Here is a 20481-nt window from a genome sequence, read left to right as displayed (position 1 = left end):
GCCCAACCCCGCTGTCACCGTCGACGAGAGACCGCGACGCGGCACAGGCACGGCTCTGCGCTGCGCTGCCGCCGCCGCCCGCCGCCTGCCGCCGCCGCATCTGCCTTGCGCTCCTGCTCCGCTGCTGTGCGTGCCCAACACACGCTCGCTCCCATCGGCCACGCTGCCTCAGCTGCGCGCGCATGCGACTGGCTGACCGGCCCGCCGACCGACGCATCGCACACCACGCCGACCGCCAGCTGAGCTACCTGTCCGGTCGTACAAGACACCATGACGCAGTCTCCCATGATCTCGGCGCCCCTCAAGGCCACCAACGAGATCGACTGGGTCGCCCCCTTGAAGGGCTACATCCGTGACACCTACGGCGATGACCCCGAGCGCTACGCCGAGGAGTGCGCGACGCTCAACCGCCTGCGCCAGGACATGCGCGGCGCCGGCAAGGAGAGCACTTCGGGCCGTGACATGCTCTACCGCTACTACGGCCAGCTCGAGCTGCTGGACCTGCGGTTCCCCATAGACGAGCAGCATATCAAGATATCCTTCACTTGGTATGTCCAGCTTCCCGCCATCGGGCTCCTCCTGCGGCTCTTGAGAGAGGACTTTAGCTGACCACAGCCTGTTGTGCGCAAATGCAGGTTCGATGCCTTTACCCACAAGCCCACGACGCAATACTCGCTGGCCTTCGAAAAGGCATCCGTCATATTCAACATCTCTGCCATCCTCTCCGGCCATGGCGCATTCCAGAACCGCGCTGACGAGTCCGCTCTCAAGACGGCCTACCACTCCTTCCAGGCCTCGGCCGGCATGTTCACTTACATCAACGAAAACTTCCTTCACGCGCCGTCGTTCGATCTCAGCCGTGAGACCGTCAAGACGCTCATCCAGATCATGCTTGCGCAGGCGCAGGAGATATTCCTCGAGAAGCAGGTGGCGGATCAAAAGAAGATTGGGCTCCTAGCCAAGCTGGCGGCGCAGACTGGCCACCTTTATAGCCAGTCTATCGAGGGCGTTCAGGACAACGTCAACCGTGCCATCTTTGAGAAGGTCTGGTTGACGCTTGTACAGGTAAGTGGTGCCACTAATGCCATGGGTCTGCCATGGCCCTCCATGTCACATCAGTCTGACGTCGTCTAGATCAAAGCACATCTCTTCAACTCCACGGCGCAATACTACCAAGCCCTGGCCGACGATGAAGCGGGCGAGCACGGAATTGCTGTGGGCCGTCTCCAAGTAGCCGAGACGCTCGCCAAAGAGGCCGACCGAATGGCGAGAAACTTTCCCGCCTCGGTGCCCTCGAGTTCGAATCTCGGCGCCGAGACGAGCGGCTTGCTGCAGGAGCTCACGAAACGACAGTATTCAACTGTTCAGGAGAAGGTGCGAGAAGCCGTCAAAGACAACGACTTTGTCTACCACCAGACTGTTCCCGTCGAGGCCAGCTTGCCTGCCATTTCCAAGCTTCCCGCCGCCAAGCCGATACCGGTCAGTGAGCTCTACGCCGGACAGGACATCTCGCGCATTACTGGTCCGGATTTGTTTGGCAAAATCGTGCCCATGGCCGTGACCGAGTCTGCCAGTCTGTACGATGAGGAAAAGGCCAAGCTGGTGCGGGCCGAGACGGAAAAGGTGGACACAGCCAATGGCGAGATGGCTGCTAGCCTGGACTATCTGCGGTTACCTGGCGCACTTCAAGTCCTAAAGGGCGGATTCGACCAGGACATCCTGCCAGACGAAGACTTTCGGCAATGGTGTGTCGACGTGGCGGACCACGAGAACCCCGCCTCGATCTTCGAGTTCCTGCGAACGGAGCGGGAGTCGATCCTGTCGACACTGGACAAGAAGACGAAGCAGCTGGACATGGAAGAGAGCGTCTGCGAGAAGATGCGTTCCAAATACGAGAATGAGTGGAGTCAGCAGCCCAGCGCCCGCCTGACGACGACATTGAGAGGCGATATTCGCAACTACGGCGATGCGCTCGAGGAGGCACTGAGAAGCGACAACCAGCTCGCAGCCAAACTTCGCCAGAACGGTGCCGAGTTTGATGAGATGCGACGGGCGGCCGAAGACGGTGAAGTCGACAGACTTTTCCAGCAAGCCGTGGCTGTGGCCAGAGGACGGGGCAGTAACGCGACGAGTCCGGCGGCGATTGAGCCGAATCTCCTGGACACTGACTTCGGCGAGAGTGGCCCCAGCGTCGTGGACCAGATCACCCGGGTCGAGGAGATTCTCAAGAAGCTGAACCTTGTCAAGCGAGAACGCAATCAAGTGTTGAAAGATCTCAAGGAGAAGGTAGGGAACACTCGTGCGACTCAAGGACATAGTCGGCGCTAACTTACGGGGAACAGGTTCATAACGACGACATCTCACAAGTTTTGATTCTAAACAAAAAGTCGATATCAAATTATGAAGCGCAGCTATTCGAGCAGGAGCTGGAGAAGTTTCGGCCGCATCAGAACCGACTGCTGCAGGCGAACCACAAGCAGTCGGCACTGATGAAGGAGCTCACGGCGACTTTCAACACCCTATTGCAGGACAAGCGGGTGCGCGCCGAACAGAGCAAGTATGAGACGATTCAGCGCCAGCGGTCGTCGGTCATCAACAAGTACAAGCGGGCGTACCAGGAGTTCCTGGACCTGGAGGCTGGGCTGCAAAGCGCCAAGAACTGGTACTCGGAGATGAGGGAGACGGTGGAGAGCCTGGACAAGAATGTCGAGTCGTTTGTCAACAACCGGAGAGCCGAGGGCGCTCAGTTACTCAACCAAATCGAGCAAGAGCGGTCGGCGGGCAAGAGCAGTCAGGCAGAGTTGGAGCGTGAGAGGTTGCGCGGGCTGATGGAGCGCATGTCCATGGACCCAGCAAAGTCACCCCCGGCCACCACGACGTCGAGCCGACCTGCCCCGGCGCCGCTGTTCCAGCCCGGGCAGGGGCCGCGGTACCCGCAGACCAACTTCCAGGGTCAATACCAGGTGCCGACGTCGCCGCCGCCGAATCAAGTGCACATGATGCAGCAACAGCAGCAGCACCAACCGCAACATCAACAGCAGCCGAGCTACCCAGGTTATTCGAGCCCGCCGCCGGCCAGCACGTTCTCGCAGCCAGCATACAACCCGAGCCAGTACGGACGAAACCCGGGCCCGACATCGCCGCCGCCGCACCAGACGTCGTTTGGCATGGGGGCCATGAGAGGCCCAGCTTCGCCGCCGCCGAACCAGACGACGTTTGGACAAGGCCAGCACCAAATGTACCAGGGGTACGGCGGCCAGCAAGCGGCACAGCAGCAGGCGCCGGCGGGTTACGTGCCCCCCGGGTTCGTGCCGCCGCCTCCACCACCGGGTCCGCCGCCGCTGGGACCGCAGCAGACGATCCACTACGGCAACCAGGAGTACGAGTATGCGCCGAGCGGCGGCCAGGCGAGACCTGCACAAACACAGGCGCAACAGGCTCACGACCCGTGGGCGGGACTGAGCGCGTGGAAGTGAGTGTTGAATTGGACAGGCTTGCTGCGTGACTTGAACGAGGCAGTGTGTTGGTGGGACGGACTGGGTTCACATGGCAAAAGCAATTGAATAGGTAGCATTCTGATTAGCAAGAGGCTCTGGCCAGCGCCGCCGCGAGGAACAAAAACTGTTGCATCTGATGCATGGCTTGCTCGATATTGGGGATCAAGGTGCATGTGGCAGGAACTTGAAGCAAGAAATCGAATGCGGTGGCTGCAGGTCGTGCCGTCGCCATTGAAAGTGACAAATGCCGAAGGCGCCCTTCGCCAGGGGCTGCGCCGACAGGACGACGAGAAGAATCCCGTCGGGTATTGTCCGTGTTAGTGGAAGCCCCGCATTCCTTTGCCCCGAAGAGCGAGCCGGGGGTTGCGTTGCCTTTCGTCCAGTGTTCCCCACGGGATTAGTGACTGGGCTGGATGGAAGGGAGTTGGGCCACCGCTATGACGGTTGGACGGCCACTCCACTGTGAGCGAGCGCAGGGGAGCTCCGGCGGGAGTGGCGAGTCAGCAGGCGTCCATTGCCGATTGCGGGGGCGGACAGGCTCGCTGGACATGGAGCCCTGGAGCCTCTGGAGGGTCGCGGGCGGGCACAAGCCCGCGCCCCGCCCCGTCGTCGGCTATGGCCAGCTCCATGGATGGAATCGCGCTGGTGCTTCTGCTGCCGTCGCCGGGGGCCAACTGCCCCGGAGCGGGTACATGCCGAGCGAGCTGCCCTCCTTCCAACTACAAGTCCGGATAATTTCCTCCAACTCACCGGCTTCACACCTCGTCCCTCCGTTTTACACCTTTATCATCGTCTTGTTCGTTCCCTTTTCCTCGTGTGTCCCGCCGTATATATCGTCCCCTCTACCGCTTACAGGCACACACACACGCACACCACGGCTCTCCAAGGTCCGGCTCGACGTCACCGACCTCGGCCCGCCGGGAGGAGAAGCACCGCGCGAGCGCGCACACACAGAGACACACAATGGCGCTCAAAGGGAGCGACGTCGCTGCGAATGACAATGCAAAGTCGTGCTGGGTCATCATCCATGTGAGTTCCAGTCGGCGCCAGAGCAATGGCCGGGGACGCTGCCGCAGCCTGCGTCATGAGGAAAAGACGTGAGGCAGCTGACGCTGTCTCTCACAGGGCAAAGCATACGACGTGACCGAGTTCCTGCCCGGTGAGTGAGCCGGACGAATCGCCTGCGGTCGAGAAAGACACGGCGAAGCTGACAGCAGTATAGAACATCCGGGCGGGCAGAAGATTATCCTAAAATATGCCGTACGTCTTCATGCGGCCTACTTGTGTGAGATGCTCGTGACTGACACTCCGCCGCCAGGGCAAAGATGCCACGGAAGAGTTCGACCCCATCCACCCGCCCGACACGCTCGACAAGTACCTCGACCGCTCCAAGCACCTCGGCGCCGTCGACATGGGCACCGTCGCCAAGGAGGCCAAGGAGGAGGACCCGGACGAGGCCGACCGCCTGGAGCGCGTCGCCCAGAAGCCCCTGCTGTCGCAGTGCTACAACCTCTTCGACTTTGAGGCCGTCGCCCGGAGGGTCATGAAGCGCACCGCCTGGGGGTACTACTCGAGCGCCGCAGACGATGAGATTGTGAGTTTTCCTCCGCTGTGCCCCTGTTGTCCTGCTGCTGCTGCCGCCGCCGTGTATTCTGCCATGGCATATATACTGATAACTGCCCGCAGACGATGCGCGAGAACCACAGCGCCATCCACCGCATCTGGTTTCGCCCTCAGATCCTCGTCGACGTCGAAAACGTCGACTTCTCCACGACAATGCTCGGCACGAAATGCTCCGTGCCCTTCTATGTCACCGCCACCGCCCTCGGCAAGCTAGGCAACCCCGAGGGCGAGGTCGTCCTGACCCGCGCCGCGCGCACCCACAATGTCGTCCAGATGATACCCACCCTCGCGTCGTGCTCCTTTGACGAGATCGTCGACGCCAGGCAGGGCGACCAGGTCCAGTGGCTGCAGCTCTACGTCAACAAGGACCGCGAAATCACCCGCAAGATCGTGCAGCACGCCGAGGCGCGCGGCTGCAAGGGCCTCTTTATCACCGTCGACGCGCCGCAGCTCGGCCGCCGCGAAAAGGACATGCGCAGCAAGTTCACCGACCAGGGCAGCAACGTTCAGTCGGGCCAGGACACGGACACGAGCCAGGGCGCCGCGCGCGCCATCTCGAGCTTCATCGACCCCTCGCTGTCGTGGAAGGACATCCCCTGGTTCCGCAGCATCACGAGCATGCCCATCATCCTCAAGGGCGTGCAGCGCGTCGAGGACGTGCTCTGCGCCGTCGACGCCGGCGTCCAGGGCGTCGTTCTGTCCAACCACGGCGGCCGGCAGCTCGACTTTGCCCGCTCCGGCATCGAGGTCCTCGCCGAGACCATGCCCGTCCTGCGCGAGCGCGGCGTCGACCCGGAGCGCTTCCAGGTCTTCGTCGATGGCGGCTTCCGCCGCGCCAGCGACATCCTCAAGGCCCTGTGCCTCGGCGCCACGGGCGTTGGCATCGGCAGGCCCTTCCTCTACGCCATGAGCGCCTACGGCCAGGACGGCGTCGAGCGCGCCATGCAGCTCCTCAAGGACGAGATGGAGATGAACATGCGCCTCATCGGCTGCGCCAGCGTCAGGGACCTGCACCCGGGCCTGCTCGACACGCGCGGCCTCTTCATCCACTCCAACTCGACGCCCCCCGACGCCCTGTCCGCCACCGTCTACGACCCGCTTGTCGTGCCGCCGCAGCGGCCCAAGGGCCCTCCCGTCAAGGCCAAGCTGTGAGCGATGCTTGTCGGGCGGGGAGCCAGGCGTACTATGGTGGGGGAATGGCATTTTGGATTGGATGATCCTCAACCTTTGCGCATCTAGATGCATTTATTTTAGACACTTGGCTTGTATGTACAGGATACATTGATACACGAGCGCTGTGTTTTCCCCTTTTGTCCCGGGGGCTTAACGTTTATGCACGTTATATTCAATACCCCTATCCTATCATGTTCATCGTGAATCTGCAGTCGCCCCCATTGACTCCTTTCGTAAGGTCGGCTTTGCAACCAATACACCGTCGTCTTCTCGTACGATGCAGAGCGTCCCGTCCTCAGAGCGCGCGCATAAATTCCTGTAGCGAGATGGGCTTGCGCACCGCATTGTTCAGCCCCTCGTGGAACGTCACCCACACCTTGCGCTCCTCGCGCCTGGCCCTCCTCTCGGCGCTGTTGCCGTCCAGCTCCGCCAGGGGCTTCACCTCGACGACGCGCCCGAAGAAGTCGCGCTTGACCAGCGCCGCGGCGGCTTGTTGATGGCTGACCCCGTTCTTTGTCGCGTCGCCGTCAGCGCGCAGATTCTCCTTGTTGTCGTGCGGGCGCAGGGCGGACGCGGCCGCGAGGGGGTGGGCCACCGGCAGCACGGACGAGGCGCCGCCGCCTACGCCGCCCCCGGCGCGGAAGCGGGCCTGTCGGGCGGTGGTCTCGCGCAGGGCAATGGTGCGCCGGAGTTCTTGGTCAAGGACCTGTCTGACGGCGTAACGGGTTGGCGCCTGGGAAGACAGCAGGAGAGACGCGCCTGTCTCGAAAGTAGACAGTGCCTCGAGATCACTGTGAAATTACACCTGTTAGTCAATGCTGCCTTGCGCGATACACATGTCTGGGAGCCAGGAGAGGTTGGAGACTTACGGATCCATGCGGTAGACGTACTGCGGCCCCCGGCTGGTGACGGAGTCGCCCTCAATCTTGCCCTTGAGTAGCGCGACGCCCACGTCGGCCAGCACCTCGGCGGCGCGGCGCACCATCTCGCGCTCGCTCTCCTTGCGCACGCTGGCCGTAGTCCCCTGGCTGCCGCCCACGACGACGGGCTTGACGTCAGGAGACACCATGCGCACCAGGTAGGGCAAGAATTCGACGGCCATGTCCTCGGCGCTGCGGAACGAGCGCGTCAGCGACGGGCTCAGCTGTGCCTGCATCGCCTGCAGCTCAGCGCGCGTCTGCTTCTCCGCCTCGCGGGCCTGGTAATCGGCACGTGGGCCCGAGAAGGGCACTGGCGGCCCGGCATCCTCCTCGGCGTCTGCGCCCCAGCGCTTCTCAAACATGGCGACGTGTTTCTTGGGCGAGGCGAAGAGGTGGTGGCAGGCGAGGACGGGCTGGCTGAGGTACGGGGCCAGCTCCCACTCCTGGCTGGCGTACAGGCGGGATTGACACAGGTCGTGAAAGTGAAGCCAGTCGTACGCCTCGTTGGGCTTGGTCAGGTAAATATCGTCGTTGAACTCGCGATTGGGGTACTCGGCGAAGACGTCCGTCATGATGGTGCCAACCTCGCCGCTTGTATCGACCATCTGCCGCAGGCGCTCCATAGAGTGCTTCTTCTGCTGCTCGCCAAAGCCAAGCTCCGTCTTGGGCTGCTCGTGCTTGATTTTGGACTCGGACAGGTCCATGGCCTGCTTGGGGAAGCCTCCCCCTTCTTGGAAGAGGCGGTTGACGATGTCCCTGACGCTGCCTCGGCCGAGACCCCGTGCTCCCGCCGCGCTGCTGGCCAAGTCGTGCAGGATGTTGCGCTCAATCCACTGCCTCGACAGCAGCCGTTCATTCGCCAAGGCCGATGACCTGAAGCGTCCGGCAACCCATTCACCCACGACCATGACCCCGCGGAGGTCGCCCTCGACGGTGCTCTCCGCGCCGCGCTTGGCGTCTATGCCCGTCGTCATACCCCATGCCGCCTCGCACAGCTTTCTCGCGGCGTCCTTCTCGCAGGGTATGCCCTCCTTTTCGAACACGGACTTCAGCCTGCCGACGACAGCTTCAATCGAAGGTCGTCCGACGTGGATGATCTCAGCCAGGTTGGACTGCCGCAGGGGTCGCAGGGATGGGTGGTAGACGTCGTTACAGATGAGAATCAACGGCCGCAACAGCCGGAAGTCGTCGCCTTTCTTTTTCTTCCCGTGCAGATTTGCCGCCGAATCCTTGACTATCGATGCGTTTTTCTGATCGATGAGAACGAGGTCGATGAGTGCCTTGACAAAGCCGCCTTCTCCGGACGCGCCAGATCCGGTTGTAGCCCCGTCAACTTCATCCACAACGACACAGACCGGCTTGGCGACTTTTTGTGAGCCCTTGTCGTTCTTGGTGTTGGTGACCGTTTTTACGTTCTCGGTCCCCAAGCTCGTTCGAATACGGTTCTTGACGACGTCTCGGCTGCGATCATCACTGGCGTTGACCTCCAGCACCTCGTAACCAGCCTGCTTCGCACAGACGTGGGCCAGTGTCGTTTTACCCAGCCCAGGTGGACCCGTGAGCATCAGTATCTTGCGGTGTGGCTTTTCTTCTTCTGCTTGGTTATTCATGCCGGGACGCCTCGCTATGACGGCCTTGGGTTTCGCTGCGCCCGGAAACACGACGGGGTCCCACCGCTTCAGCCATCGCAGGACCATGCGGTTCGTCCCGTCGTCGCCGCAAAGATCCATGAAGTTCCGAGCTCGGTACTTTTCTGTCCATAGTAACGACTTCTTCGATTTCTTTCCTTGGACAGAAGGCTGTTCCACAGATCTGACGGGCACGTTCGGTTCTGCTGGCTTGGGTTGTTGCTTGCTGGACAACTCCTTGGAAGCAGAGTCGATGAGTTCGTGGATATCGATACCATAGTAGCTGCGCTTTGCCCTTCCCTCCTTCGTCCTCGACCGTGCGGCAACAATTGACTCGTAGGATATTGACGCAGTCGCCTTTCTCTGTTTGACTGTTGCCGTCTTCCCGTCGTGAGACCTGGCACTGTATGCGGTTGGGTTGATGCTGTTCAGGACCGACGAGGGCAACAGTGCTTGTCCATTTGACAAGAGGGAGAAGAAGAATTGAGAAGGCGGCAGCGGGACATTGGCGCCGCTATTCGTGTCGACATCGTTTGCGCTGGCATCCCCATCGATGTCTGGAGGTGTTGCCTCGGCGCTGTCCACTGGCAAGTCCACTGCGCCGGGATGATGCAGCATGCGCTTCTTTGCTGCATGCGCATGGTCCTGGGAGCCATCCTCGTCCTCCGAATCGTCATCCTCAATCAAGAAGCCCCCATTGACGCGGGGTTTCGGCCTGGGGCGCTGGTCGTCGTGTGGTGCTGAGCGTTTCGGCGGAGACGCGCTCCTGGGCAGCGCGGCTGGCGTCGACGCTGACAGCATTTTCTCCTTTTAAGAAGCTGCCATACGAGTTGGATCGAAGTAGGTGTAAATCGACGGCCGCAAGAATCTGGACGCTTCGGGTGTGGGCGGAAATGACGATCTAGACATGTGTCGACGTGAAGAAAGTATGCACCGCTGCAGCAGGGACGATGAATGAGACGCGTCTGCCGTTCTGCTCCAGACGCGTTGAGTGACAGCCCCACCTTTCCTCTGCTCACCCCGTGGAGACCGCTGTGGCGCAACTGGTCGGAGCGGCGCCGGAATAATCCGCCGGGCGGCGACTGAGCTCAGCGGCCAAGGTACGTACTGCGCAACGCTCCAAAATTTTGGACAACGTCGCGGATGAGCATCTCCAGCCAGCCGTCGCTGCTCCTGACGCACATCACAACCCTGCCCCGACACCCTCCAGCCCATTGGAGATTGGAGGCAGGCTCGCCAAGATGCGCAAGCCATACCGCTTCTACAGCCTTAACCGGCCGGTAAGCCTCTCCCAACCCAATGCGCCCGCGCATGAGCTCCACAACTCGCTGCTGCTCCTGCGCGCCCCCTCGTGACCTCGGTATCGGCGTCGCTGACAGCAGATTGTCCTCGCAGAAACTGCGCCAGTCGTGGAACAAGTACAACCTCTACAACCTCTACCGCAACGTCGGCCGCGAGCCGCAGATCCGCGGCACGCCGACCTTCTTCCAGCAGAAGTGGGCTGCCAAGTCCAAGACGAGATCCTACCACGGCGAGCACATCCCTGAGAAGAAGTGGGTGCGCCTCTTCTCCCGCCGCCTCCTCTCCGCCGTCGACCTGCCGCCGCAGTACCTCGCCGCCAATGACGGCTCCGAGCAGGCTGCCGGCCGCGGCTCCGGCCTCACCACGTCGAGCCTCACCGCCGAGTCCTACTCCAAGGTCCCCAAGTTCAGCACCCAGGAGAAGTCGCGCCGGCGGCCGCCCCCCTTCGGCGACGTCAACAAGCTCCTGTCCGACCAGTTCGCCAGCATGACGCCCTACATGCAAATGACGTTTGCGCCGCTCGAGCGGAGGCTCGATACTGCCGTCTTCCGGGCCTTGTTTGCCAGCAGTGTCCGCCAGGCGCGTCAATTCGTGATTCACGGTGCCGTCAAGGTCAATGGCAAGAAGGTGCGTTTAAATTCCTCCATCCGTCACTACTCAATGCCCGACCTCGTTTCCTCGGGTTGGCTAACCTTCTCCAGATGATCCACCCTTCGTATCAGCTCAACCCCGGCGACATGTTCCAGGTCGACATCGAAAAGGTCATGTACGGCACTGGCCAGCAAAAGGAGACGGACGGTAACAAGCGCCTGCGCGAGAACCTTGAGGCGCGCAAGAAGAAGGCCGACGCCTTTTATCAATCGGCTGTAAAGGGAGCCACCGATGGTAAAGTCTCGGAAGGCGCTGCAGCCGACGCGGAAGCTACTGAAGGCCAGCAAGAACCCGATGCGTCCGCCGCGGAGGAGGGTGCTGTCAAGGCTGAAGGCGCCGAGGCTGAGGAGGCTTCAACGCCGAGTCTTGAGTCGCTGAGCCAGGAGGAGCAGTGGAAGGTGACCAACAGGGCGCTCAAGTTCCTGCTCAAGGACGTCAAGAAGATTCTGCAGAACAACCCCCGCGACCTAACCGCAAAGGAGAAGAAGCAGCTACGGCTGTTCCGGTCCGATGCCAAGCGCTTCCTCTCACATCCCGAAAACAGCGAGGTGGACGCCCAGGAGCTCATGGAGGAGCTTCAGCTGCAGATGAAGAGCCACGAGCTTATGCGCGAGAGCTTTGAGAGGCTCGGACTCAAGGACAAGGAGGGAGCAGCGGAGGCGGCGGCCGAGGGCGAGCAAGAATCGGAGCAGCACAACAGGCAACGCCAGACGGACAAGGGCCTGGAGGGTTTGTCCGAGGAGCAAAAGGAGAAGGCGATGCGCATCATGGGCTCATCCCAACTGTCGAGGGAGGAGATGCGCAAGCTGGGCAGGCTCCTCAAGTACGACGAGGAGAACCCCGTCGACGACAGCAAGCCGTACGCCACGCCGTGGCGGCCACGGCCATTCATGTCGGCATTTGCCTTCATTCCGCGCTACCTCGAGGTCAACCCCAACATCTGCGCAGCCGTATACCTCCGCCACCCCGTCGCGCGAAAGGGTATGGCAGAGGTGCCGACGCCCTTCAGCTACCTGACGAACCAGCTGACCCACAACTGGTACCTGGAGCGGGGTTGAAAGGGAGTGCAGGCGTTGCGGCAGCGCTGACTGCGTGTGAGAGTCAGGGTAGATTGTGTCTGTACGATGCTACTATCGGCGGCTGGCCATTGGAAGGGGCCGGCGAAGGAGCGGCGGAAAGAATCAGCGAGCCTTGTGGCCTCGCCCCGCGTGTAATATACAAACAGCAAGACCATGTACCACAAGTAGATGAGCACAAATCCGACCCGACATGGGAGGCGTCTAGCCTGACGTGCAAGCAGTCCCTGGCGGAAAGGCTGCACATTAGCGACTATGTCATGTCGCTGCGGGTGATTCAAGAGAGCCCTGGGTGGAAGCGCCGACTGACCCAATCTCGTGAGCGCCGCCTGGTCCTGAGCAGCAGACATGTCATCGGAAGCCGTGGACGCCGATGAAAGGCCAAAAGGACCACAAACCTTTTACCGACCCCAGTTGGCTGTAGACTATTAGTCGTGACCCATTCACTACTGCAATCCGAACGCTGCTTGAGACTTGCAGTACCACTGCGTCCGCATACAGGGTGCACATGCTTGGCGGCCGAGATATCCGGCTTAGGATGGGCGACGGAAGGTATTCCGGCAACGTGAGACGGAGCACGAAGAACCGCCGCTTTATCCACCGGTTTTGATGCCACTAATCGACAGTCACAGCGGAGAGAACAAGTCCGCAGCTTAGCTGTGCGGATCGGCTCTTGAGCGTGGGCTGGGGCAGCACGCCACATCCGGTGGCGGGATGCCATCGTCGTCGGAGCCGAAAAGTCCAAGCCTGATCCGGCTGCCAGCGAGGCAGGTCCCTTCCGGGGAGAGCATGTAGCTATGGGCATCCTCGTGGTCGAGGCCTGCTCAGTGGCACCTTGCCGTCCTGCCACTCCACTTGCAATGGCAAACGGCCATGACCGCCATCCATCGACACGAAAATAGAAGCCTCGGCCCGTCAAAATGGTTGCAAGAAAGTTTTAAGCATGCTCAGGGTAGCTAATTTCCGAGAGGTTAGGTCCGCGACACTGTATGTAGATGCGCATCGTTGGCGTCGTGGGTTGAGGTCACTGGCAAAACACCACTCGGCCGTGGGAGCGTCTGTGACCAGGGTCACAAGCATTCCTGATTTCCATTACTCAAGAGGCATGGGAAGTCCGCAGCTTAATTACTACCTACCTAAATGAGGCCGCCGGTAGTCGTGGTGGTTGCGGCACGCACCACAACCTGAGGAACATCTACAGTTTCGTAAACGCCACTTCAGCCAGCGGCCGCCATGCATCAAGATGATGACAATTCATTACCATAACATGCCAGAAGATGGGCCTTCTTTACGGCATCTTAGCCACGGCAGGGCGGCTCGGCTGTCCATAGTCACCTTCAAGCCCGGCGCTGTTGACCTGATCTAAGGCAGATGAAATGTGGTGGCCTCGCGTTTCGTGACTCTTCGTGCACGTCATATGCATGGTCTGGGTGGGTGGAGCTTTGTTGCTCGCCCGTAGCCGTGTGCCTTGATATTTCTGTAATTTGTATTAGTTGGTGTGTAGCTGCGCTTGATGGGACTCAGCCGATCTGGCAGCATCAGTGGTGGACAAACCCCATTAGCAGCCTCCTCCCAGATTCGGTTTCGTGCAGCTTCCAAAAAGAGACGAGATTATGGCGATCGAGACTCAAGCCACGAGCAGTTGAACAGAAGTCGACCCTGAGAAGGTCCAGCTCTTAGCTACCTGTTGTCTCTGGCACCTGTATCTTGGCGGACGTTGTGTGCGCCAAAGCAAAGATAGGACGGCACCGCACGAAAAACTTGGAGGCGCAAACCCGCGCGAGGATGCACAGCCATTTGCCTCTCCTCCACGTGTAGCGAGTTGACGTCGCGAGGGTTGCGATCCGGCCGCCGTCTGGAGCATAAGGCGGGACCGGTTCGGCAGATCTAGTACCGCCGTGTCAAGATCCGTGACGTGCTCATCATGGCCGAAGCTCGCGTTAGGCTGCACGATGTGGGTTAGCAGATGGCCCCGTGTGGTCGTACCACAGGACTGGTCGGGCTAAATCTGGCCAATCTAGTCTACTCGCAAAGACTCTTTGAGCCGATTTGAGCGTGAGGGCCCTGGCAGGGCTCCAATGTCAGTGGGACATACATATGTACGCGGCCGTGCGTGCCGTGTGCGACTCAGAGGAGCATGCCCGGTGGAGAAAGCTCACTGAGTACGCAGGAACGAGCCATGGCCGACTTCACGTCATGTTCTCGGCTACGTTGAGCCGACCAGGACCGCTGGCGGCCAGAGGCTGGTACAGCGGGAAACGTCCGGCACGGCGCGCTCGGGCACGATCGGTCATTCGCGGTCAGGGCGGCAGCTGCAGTCAGTCGGCTTCCTTAGCCTCGCGCTTTGGCGGACGAAGCCGTGAAGGGTGGCCGCGACTCCTTCCGGATAGAAGGATTCGGCGCTTCAGAGACTGCATGCACGCCAGACGTGTAATGCGTCTGATGATGAGAGCCACGGCTGTGGTCCTGACGCAGACGAAGTTGAAATCCAGCAGGTGGCGGCTCCACGACGACGGTCGTCCGCTGGACCGCTAGCAGGGGCTGGCGGGGGCGATCTCACGGAAGAGGGCCGAGGCGGGCGAGCCGCCGCCCACATCCACAGCATCGCATGTAGATGTAGATGTACTGTTGCGTGTACGAGGCGTCCTGGCTGTGAGTGGCCCAAATGTCCCGAAGCAAAGTTCAGGAAGCAGCCTAGAGTCCATTGTATGCCGTCACCTGTGAGGCTCTCAGACGGGGTGTGATGACGCCCGTTGCCATTTGGGGATGGTGGAGTGCGCTCGTCCACGCTTTGTGGGCCGGCCCCGATGTGAAGCTGGCGTGAAAGCCGGCGTGCAGAGCTGGAGCCAGACGGACGAGCACCTGGCCCAAAGGAGAAGCCCGACGAAGCCGACCTGCGCGTGCGCATGCGCAGGGTGTCAAGCTGTTCGTCCTGCTGGTGCCGTGATTGGGGATGCGGGCGTTGAGTACGCGCGAACGGCAAGGGGGCCGGTCGGTGAGTTTGGAGGGCGCAGACTCCAGCGTCTGCCACGGCGGGCCGCGACTGATGGCCATGATGCCACTTCGTACAGCCATTAGCCTCGAAGCAAGAGAAAGTGAGACCCCAAAGTAAGGAGTCGGGGCCGGAACCTTGCTTTGAGCACCTGACCGCCGTAAAGTCACGTCGTTACCTTGGGTGGAAGGATCCTATATTAGAATGCTGGGAACCTCCTTCCCGGGTCGCGTGGGCATCAAGGTTCGTTCCTGCCTCCTTGTCCCTGCCCCAGCTCCAGCCCCAGCCCAGGCTCAGTCCTGGTATTGCCGACTCGTGCTCCTCGCTCTCCGCCGCCTCTGCATTCGTGCCTGCCGTGCACGAACGGGCGACTGACGAAAGGAGCGACAGCCTGCTTGCCTTGACGGGCCGCCGGCGCCTTCCCTGGCTGCCCGGCTTGCATATGCCCAGCGATGGCAACTGCCCTGTGATCCGAACAGCAGTTACGGTACAGCCCAGCACCCATACCGATTCTTGCCATTACCAACAAAACAGAACCACCCCCCCGGGCGGCGGGAGCGGAACCTGCCAGATCCCCCCATCCCAGCCAGCCAGCCTGGCTTTGCTTTAACCTCCCCGTTATTATTCGTCAGCCCCGGTCCAGCCTGCTCGATCCCCCTCTTCCTCCTACCCGCCATTCCCACCTTATCTGACCACAATTCCTCTCTGGCCCTCTTCCATCTTCCCAACTGCCGGCTGCTGCCGAACGACGGCCAACGGGATCCGAGTCAGACCTGCTCTGCTGCGCCTTTTGATCGGACTGGAAGCCAATCCCCGGCTCCCAAGGCGGTGGCGGCGGTACCGAGATAAGGGAACGTTCCGTGGGGCGCTGACTCCGCAAGCCACATTTGCCCTGATCCGTCCCAGGCATGTACAGCCTGCGATAGCGGCTCCAGCACTCACCTCAGCTCTCCAGCTCCAGCATCATCCACCAACGGCGCCCTCAATCGGCCATTTGTCACGCACAGGCGCTCTGCTGTCGCCTCCCCGCCACTCTGTCTCGCGCCCTGACCACCGAATCGCCTTCTCGACTTACATCCAAGTTGCCTCCGTTGCATATCTGCAGACAAGGCGGCTCGCTCGTTTTTTGTCGCTGCTCGGGTCTCCGGCAAGCAGATCGCCCACCGCCTGATGAGACAGACGGGACCTGTGCGCTGCAGCCCGCGTCCCCACGCCCGTCCTGCGACAACTTGAGTGGGCCGGTCCCTGGAACGGATTCGCGGGTCACCGGCAGCTACCCGCCAGACTTCCCACCGACACTGACGTCGCGCCTGCTTTCGACGACACCTGCGCCCTCGAGCAATCCTTCTCCATAGAGCGCGGGCGTCGCCCCCTGCTATCCAGCCATGGCCGGCACCGGCTCCCGAGCCATGTCGCAGCCTGGACTCCTGGAGGCTCACCATCCTCCTGCGGGTGCATCGGCCGCGACCATCGCCGCTGCTACTTCGTCCACCGGCACCAAGAAGAAACCGCGCCGAGCGCCCGAGTCCTCGGCCAGCCAAAAGAGACGATGCATCAGTACAGCTTGCATCGCATGTCGCAAACGCAAGTCCAAGTGCGATGGCGCCATCCCAAGCTGCGCAGCTTGCGCCAGCGTCTACGGCACTGAGTGCATCTACGATCCCAACTCGGACCACCGCCGTAAGGGCGTCTACCGTGAGAAGGTCGACAGCATGAAAGCTCGCAACTCGACCCTGCAGATCCTCGTCGAAGCCATCCTCAACGCCTCCGAGGACGACGTCCCAGGCATAGTCCGGCGCATCCGGGCCTGTGACTCCCTCGACATTGTCGCCCAGCAGATCGCAAACTCGGCCCCGGACAGTGGTGTCGCGACTCCCGAGCAGACTGATGAAGAATACACCCTCGGTGTCATGCCTGTCGAGGGCGAGAAGGAGCTGGCTCGTAAGATGGGTGAGCTTCGGCTTGAGAACGGCTGTGTCCGCTTCATCGGTGGCACTTCACATCTCATCTACCACGGCGAGCCCGCAGATGCGCCTGACGCAGAAGGGCAACCTGAACAATACCCTGCCAGCGACAATCCCATTGCCTCTTGGACTCGGGTCACGGCAGACGCGACGCTCATCACTCACCTCATCAACATGTACTTCAACTATCATTACGCCTACTTCACCACTTTATCTAAGAAGCTCTTCTGGCGCGATTTCCTCAAGGGCAGAGAAGGGTTAGAGAGCAGCTCAACACCTCATTGCTCCCCCCTACTGGTTAACGCGATGCTTGCCCTGGGCTGTCACTTCACGGATGTTCCCGGGGCATACGCCACTCCCGGCGACAGCAGGACCAAGGGCGATCATTTCTTCGCGGAGGCCAAACGACTCATCCTGGTCAACGACGAGTTCGCGCGGCCACGATTGGTCACGGTTCAAGCTCTGGCACTCATGTCTGTACGAGAAGCTGGGTGCGCTCGGGAATCCAAGGGTTGGGTTTACAGTGGAATGAGCTTCCGCATGGCTCAGGATCTTGGCTTGAACCTCGAGATCGCGGGCACAACGAGGAAGCGCATGAGCGACGAGGAGATCGATGCCAGAAAAATGACGTACTGGGGCTGTTTTGTTTTCGACAAGTGCTGGTCCAATTACATGGGCAGACTACCGCAGCTGCCTCGGAACGGCTCCAACGTGGCAAAGTTCGACGTATTCCCCGAGGAAGACGCCGCGATTTGGTCACCACTCACGGACAAGGGCTACGACGAGACCTACGAGCAGCCATGGAGGACGCGAGCAGCCGCCCTTCAGCTGTCCAGCTTATCCGAGATCAGCAGTGAACTTTTGATATTCTTCTATCATCCCAATCACATCGGGCGGTCCCGAGGCAAGTCTGCGGAGCTTAAGAAGCTCAGCGAACTCCATCAGCGCCTCGAGGAGTGGCGTAAACAGCTACCCATCGAGTTCGAACCGAAGGAGGGCCAGCTGCCCAACGTCATCCTCATGCAGTAAGTAGCCGACCGCCTTCAATGCACTCGCTCGCAAGGGGGCTATTCGCCGTTGCTGACTTGACGCAGCATGTTCTTTCATCTGCAATACATTCATCTCTTCCGACCTTTCCTGAAGTACTCTCCGTCTGTCTCACCGCTACCTGCCCACGTTTCGCCCCGGAGGATTTGCACGGCCAACGCTGGGGCCATCTCAAAACTGATGAGGCTTTACAAGAAAACTTACAATCTGCGGCAAATCTGCAACATTGCTGTGTACATGACTCACAGCGCCTGCACAATTCATCTCCTCAACCTTCCTGAGAAAAGTGCTCGGCGTGATATAACCCACGGCGTCAGGCACTTGGAAGAGATTGCCGAGGACTGGCTTTGCGCTCGGCGAACACTCAGCATCCTCAGCGTGTTGGCGAGGAAGTGGAGGTGTGAGCTCCCTGAGGATGCCGCGTTTGTCCTCAAGCGCACGGACGAGAAGTATGGCTTCTTTAACACCTCCGACGTCCCTTCTCCGGCTTCTAGCCCTCACACATCTCCTCTGCTTTCGGACGACGCATCTATTTCCACGTCGCAGAGAGACTATAGCCCCATCAGCCAGTATGCTCAGGCCCACATGACCCAGCTCGCGCTGCCCCCCTCCTCCATTGACGATCGGATGGCCATGATGCCCCCGCTCGATGCGGTTGGTAGCGCCCCGGCGATGCCCCAGCCGCAACGGCCCCAGGGTGTTCCTTTTGACTCGGAGCGGATGGAGCTCAACCCTGATCTTCTCGAAGGATGGACGCGCCAAGCCACCGGTGCCCCAGAGTCTGATTTTGGCACGTCATTCATGCCAGCGAATGGAGGCGGCATGATGGCAAACAATGGCGGCCAATCTGGCAGTCGACAAGCGCCGCCGGGACAGGGGGCTGGCATAAACAGCCAGCGCTGGCTCATCAATGACAGCGCCAGATGGCACCAGAACTTTGACGGCTGGGACCTGGTTGGAGGCATCCCTAATAACTCTGTGTTCATGTTCGGGGACCAAAACCGCAGCAACAGCCTCCAGAACCCTTCAGAGCCCACTGATCAGTCCCGTGCCGGCTTCGAGGGTCTCGCAGCGTCCCTGAACGGCGGTGGCTGGCTCACTGGCCTCGACTAGGTGCGCACTTGTATCTTGCCACTGTCACACGATACGAAATATGATATATGCGACGAGGGGCTGGCTTTGCAGGCCGTGGACTCATCTGTATGAAAAGGCGTTTGACATTGGATGTATATTCAAAATCATGATGGTTGGCGTTTGTCCAGGGGCCGGGGCATGGTCGAATTCGATCTGAAGATAGTACTGCCAAACTGGTCAATAAGGGGTGGCTGGATAATTGGCGCTCCCCGGATGCTCAGGGTTAGAAGAGGCATAGACGATCAAATTATGAAGCCTCGTTGAGGCGTTTTCTTCATGGTCGTACGTATGCTCTTCGTGCACCCGAGCTCGCTTGGCAGTTTCGGCGCATCAAATGTCACCTGGGTTGTTCCCATCCTGACTTACTCTTCGCAGGACGAGTTCCCTCGACGTTTAGCAATGAAGACCACGCATTCCCGAAACTCGGAAACCCCGCATTGACTTGTATACCAAATATTAGCTTCCACCGTAGCGTATTTCGTACGTGTAGCGGGCGTCGCAGTCGTACGCTGTTGGATGATTGGATGACACGGTGACTGCCTTCACTTCTACAAGGGCACGAAGGGTCGTGACGCGACACGAGGTCAGGCATTGATGCCGCAACTTGAACTACTATAGCAGGATACATTACCCCCATGAGGAGGGCCCCGCCAATCCCAAGTCAAGGTCGAGCGGTTCATGCCGTGCAACGCGACACGACGCCATCGTGGGGCGATCCGACGCTCTGGGACCGTTCCCGTGATATCAGATGATGTGGGAATGCTTGGCGGCTAAAGACCAGAGCAGCCATTGGGGCTTAAAGCTTTGGGAAGTAGGTAGCAATTCCCCGCCGTCCGATTTGCTCTTCGTGCATGAGTCTTGTCACCAGAAGACTTGTGAATGAAAGACAGCCACTCGACCGCCGTCGCGCGCGAACCAACCGCACTTCTCAGGATATATTCGCAATGGCGCTCTGCTTGCGCAGTACCGCAGTCCTTGGGATTGATTTGGCCCAAGAGTTGCATACTGTGTCATACAACGGAAGTCCATAGTTGCATCATTCGACGACGAGGCGACTAGCAATGTTGTTGTAGACTAAGGTATCAAGTCTCGTGGGGCATAGGCTGCAGGGTACGGTACCCCCGTCAAGCCTGCCACAACCTGGTGAGCAATCTACCTCCTTATCGACTGATGGCAGCAGCACGCCCCGCAGACACCGTTGGAACATGCCATACTTTATACACGACGGGCATAATTTTCTGTATGTAGTCGCATGCACAGGTCCTCGTTGCAGATATGTGTTTTGGATTGTGGTCGCCTTGGCGTCGGAGCCGGGCAGGACGAAGGTGCGATATTCGGATCCGAAGCGGGACGCTATGCTGGGCAGTGGCGGTACGTACTGCATTTCCGTGCCCGAGTAGCGCAGCGCGCTCGACGAACTAACACAGCGCTGGCGGATGGACCACGATCGAGTGCTCAACGGGCGACGGGGCGG

At 60.3% G+C, this 20481-nt stretch overlaps 5 protein-coding genes across 5 annotated transcripts; 4 read left to right on the top strand and 1 right to left on the bottom strand.

The window, feature by feature from the left end:
- Positions 1-270: 270 nt before the first annotated feature.
- On the top strand, positions 271-3476 carry PLICBS_001146 (bck1-like resistance to osmotic shock; the record flags this gene model as incomplete). Its single annotated transcript, XM_018317778.1, has 4 exons — positions 271-548; positions 636-1065; positions 1135-2286; positions 2343-3476. 4 exons carry the CDS (start codon positions 271-273, stop codon positions 3474-3476), a joined length of 2994 nt encoding a protein of 997 aa, XP_018183303.1.
- Positions 3477-4460: 984 nt separating this feature from the next.
- PLICBS_001145 (cytochrome b2, mitochondrial precursor) lies at positions 4461-6272 on the top strand (the record flags this gene model as incomplete). Its single annotated transcript, XM_018317779.2, has 5 exons — positions 4461-4526; positions 4623-4656; positions 4720-4757; positions 4816-5091; positions 5184-6272. The coding sequence occupies 5 exons, from the start codon at positions 4461-4463 to the stop codon at positions 6270-6272; spliced, it is 1503 nt and encodes a 500-aa protein (XP_018183304.2).
- Positions 6273-6588: 316 nt separating this feature from the next.
- On the bottom strand, positions 6589-9642 carry PLICBS_001144 (uncharacterized protein; the record flags this gene model as incomplete). The annotated part of the gene is made up of 2 exons (XM_018317780.2): positions 6589-7084; positions 7163-9642. 2 exons carry the CDS (start codon positions 9640-9642, stop codon positions 6589-6591), a joined length of 2976 nt encoding a protein of 991 aa, XP_018183305.2.
- Positions 9643-10082: 440 nt separating this feature from the next.
- On the top strand, positions 10083-11852 carry PLICBS_001143 (mitochondrial 37S ribosomal protein uS4m; the record flags this gene model as incomplete). Its single annotated transcript, XM_018317781.1, has 3 exons — positions 10083-10121; positions 10237-10770; positions 10845-11852. 3 exons carry the CDS (start codon positions 10083-10085, stop codon positions 11850-11852), a joined length of 1581 nt encoding a protein of 526 aa, XP_018183306.1.
- A 4395-nt stretch (positions 11853-16247) lies between these two features.
- On the top strand, positions 16248-18986 carry PLICBS_001142 (uncharacterized protein; the record flags this gene model as incomplete). The annotated part of the gene is made up of 2 exons (XM_065599728.1): positions 16248-17851; positions 18191-18986. The coding sequence occupies 2 exons, from the start codon at positions 16248-16250 to the stop codon at positions 18984-18986; spliced, it is 2400 nt and encodes a 799-aa protein (XP_065455800.1).
- Positions 18987-20481: the final 1495 nt, after the last annotated feature.

Source organism: Purpureocillium lilacinum (assembly GCF_023168085.1).
Source record: "Purpureocillium lilacinum CBS 284.36 DNA, scaffold_1, whole genome shotgun sequence".
NCBI lineage: Eukaryota > Fungi > Ascomycota > Sordariomycetes > Hypocreales > Ophiocordycipitaceae > Purpureocillium > Purpureocillium lilacinum.
Note: the sequence above shows the minus strand (reverse complement) of the source record. Positions and strands in the feature narration are given on the sequence as shown.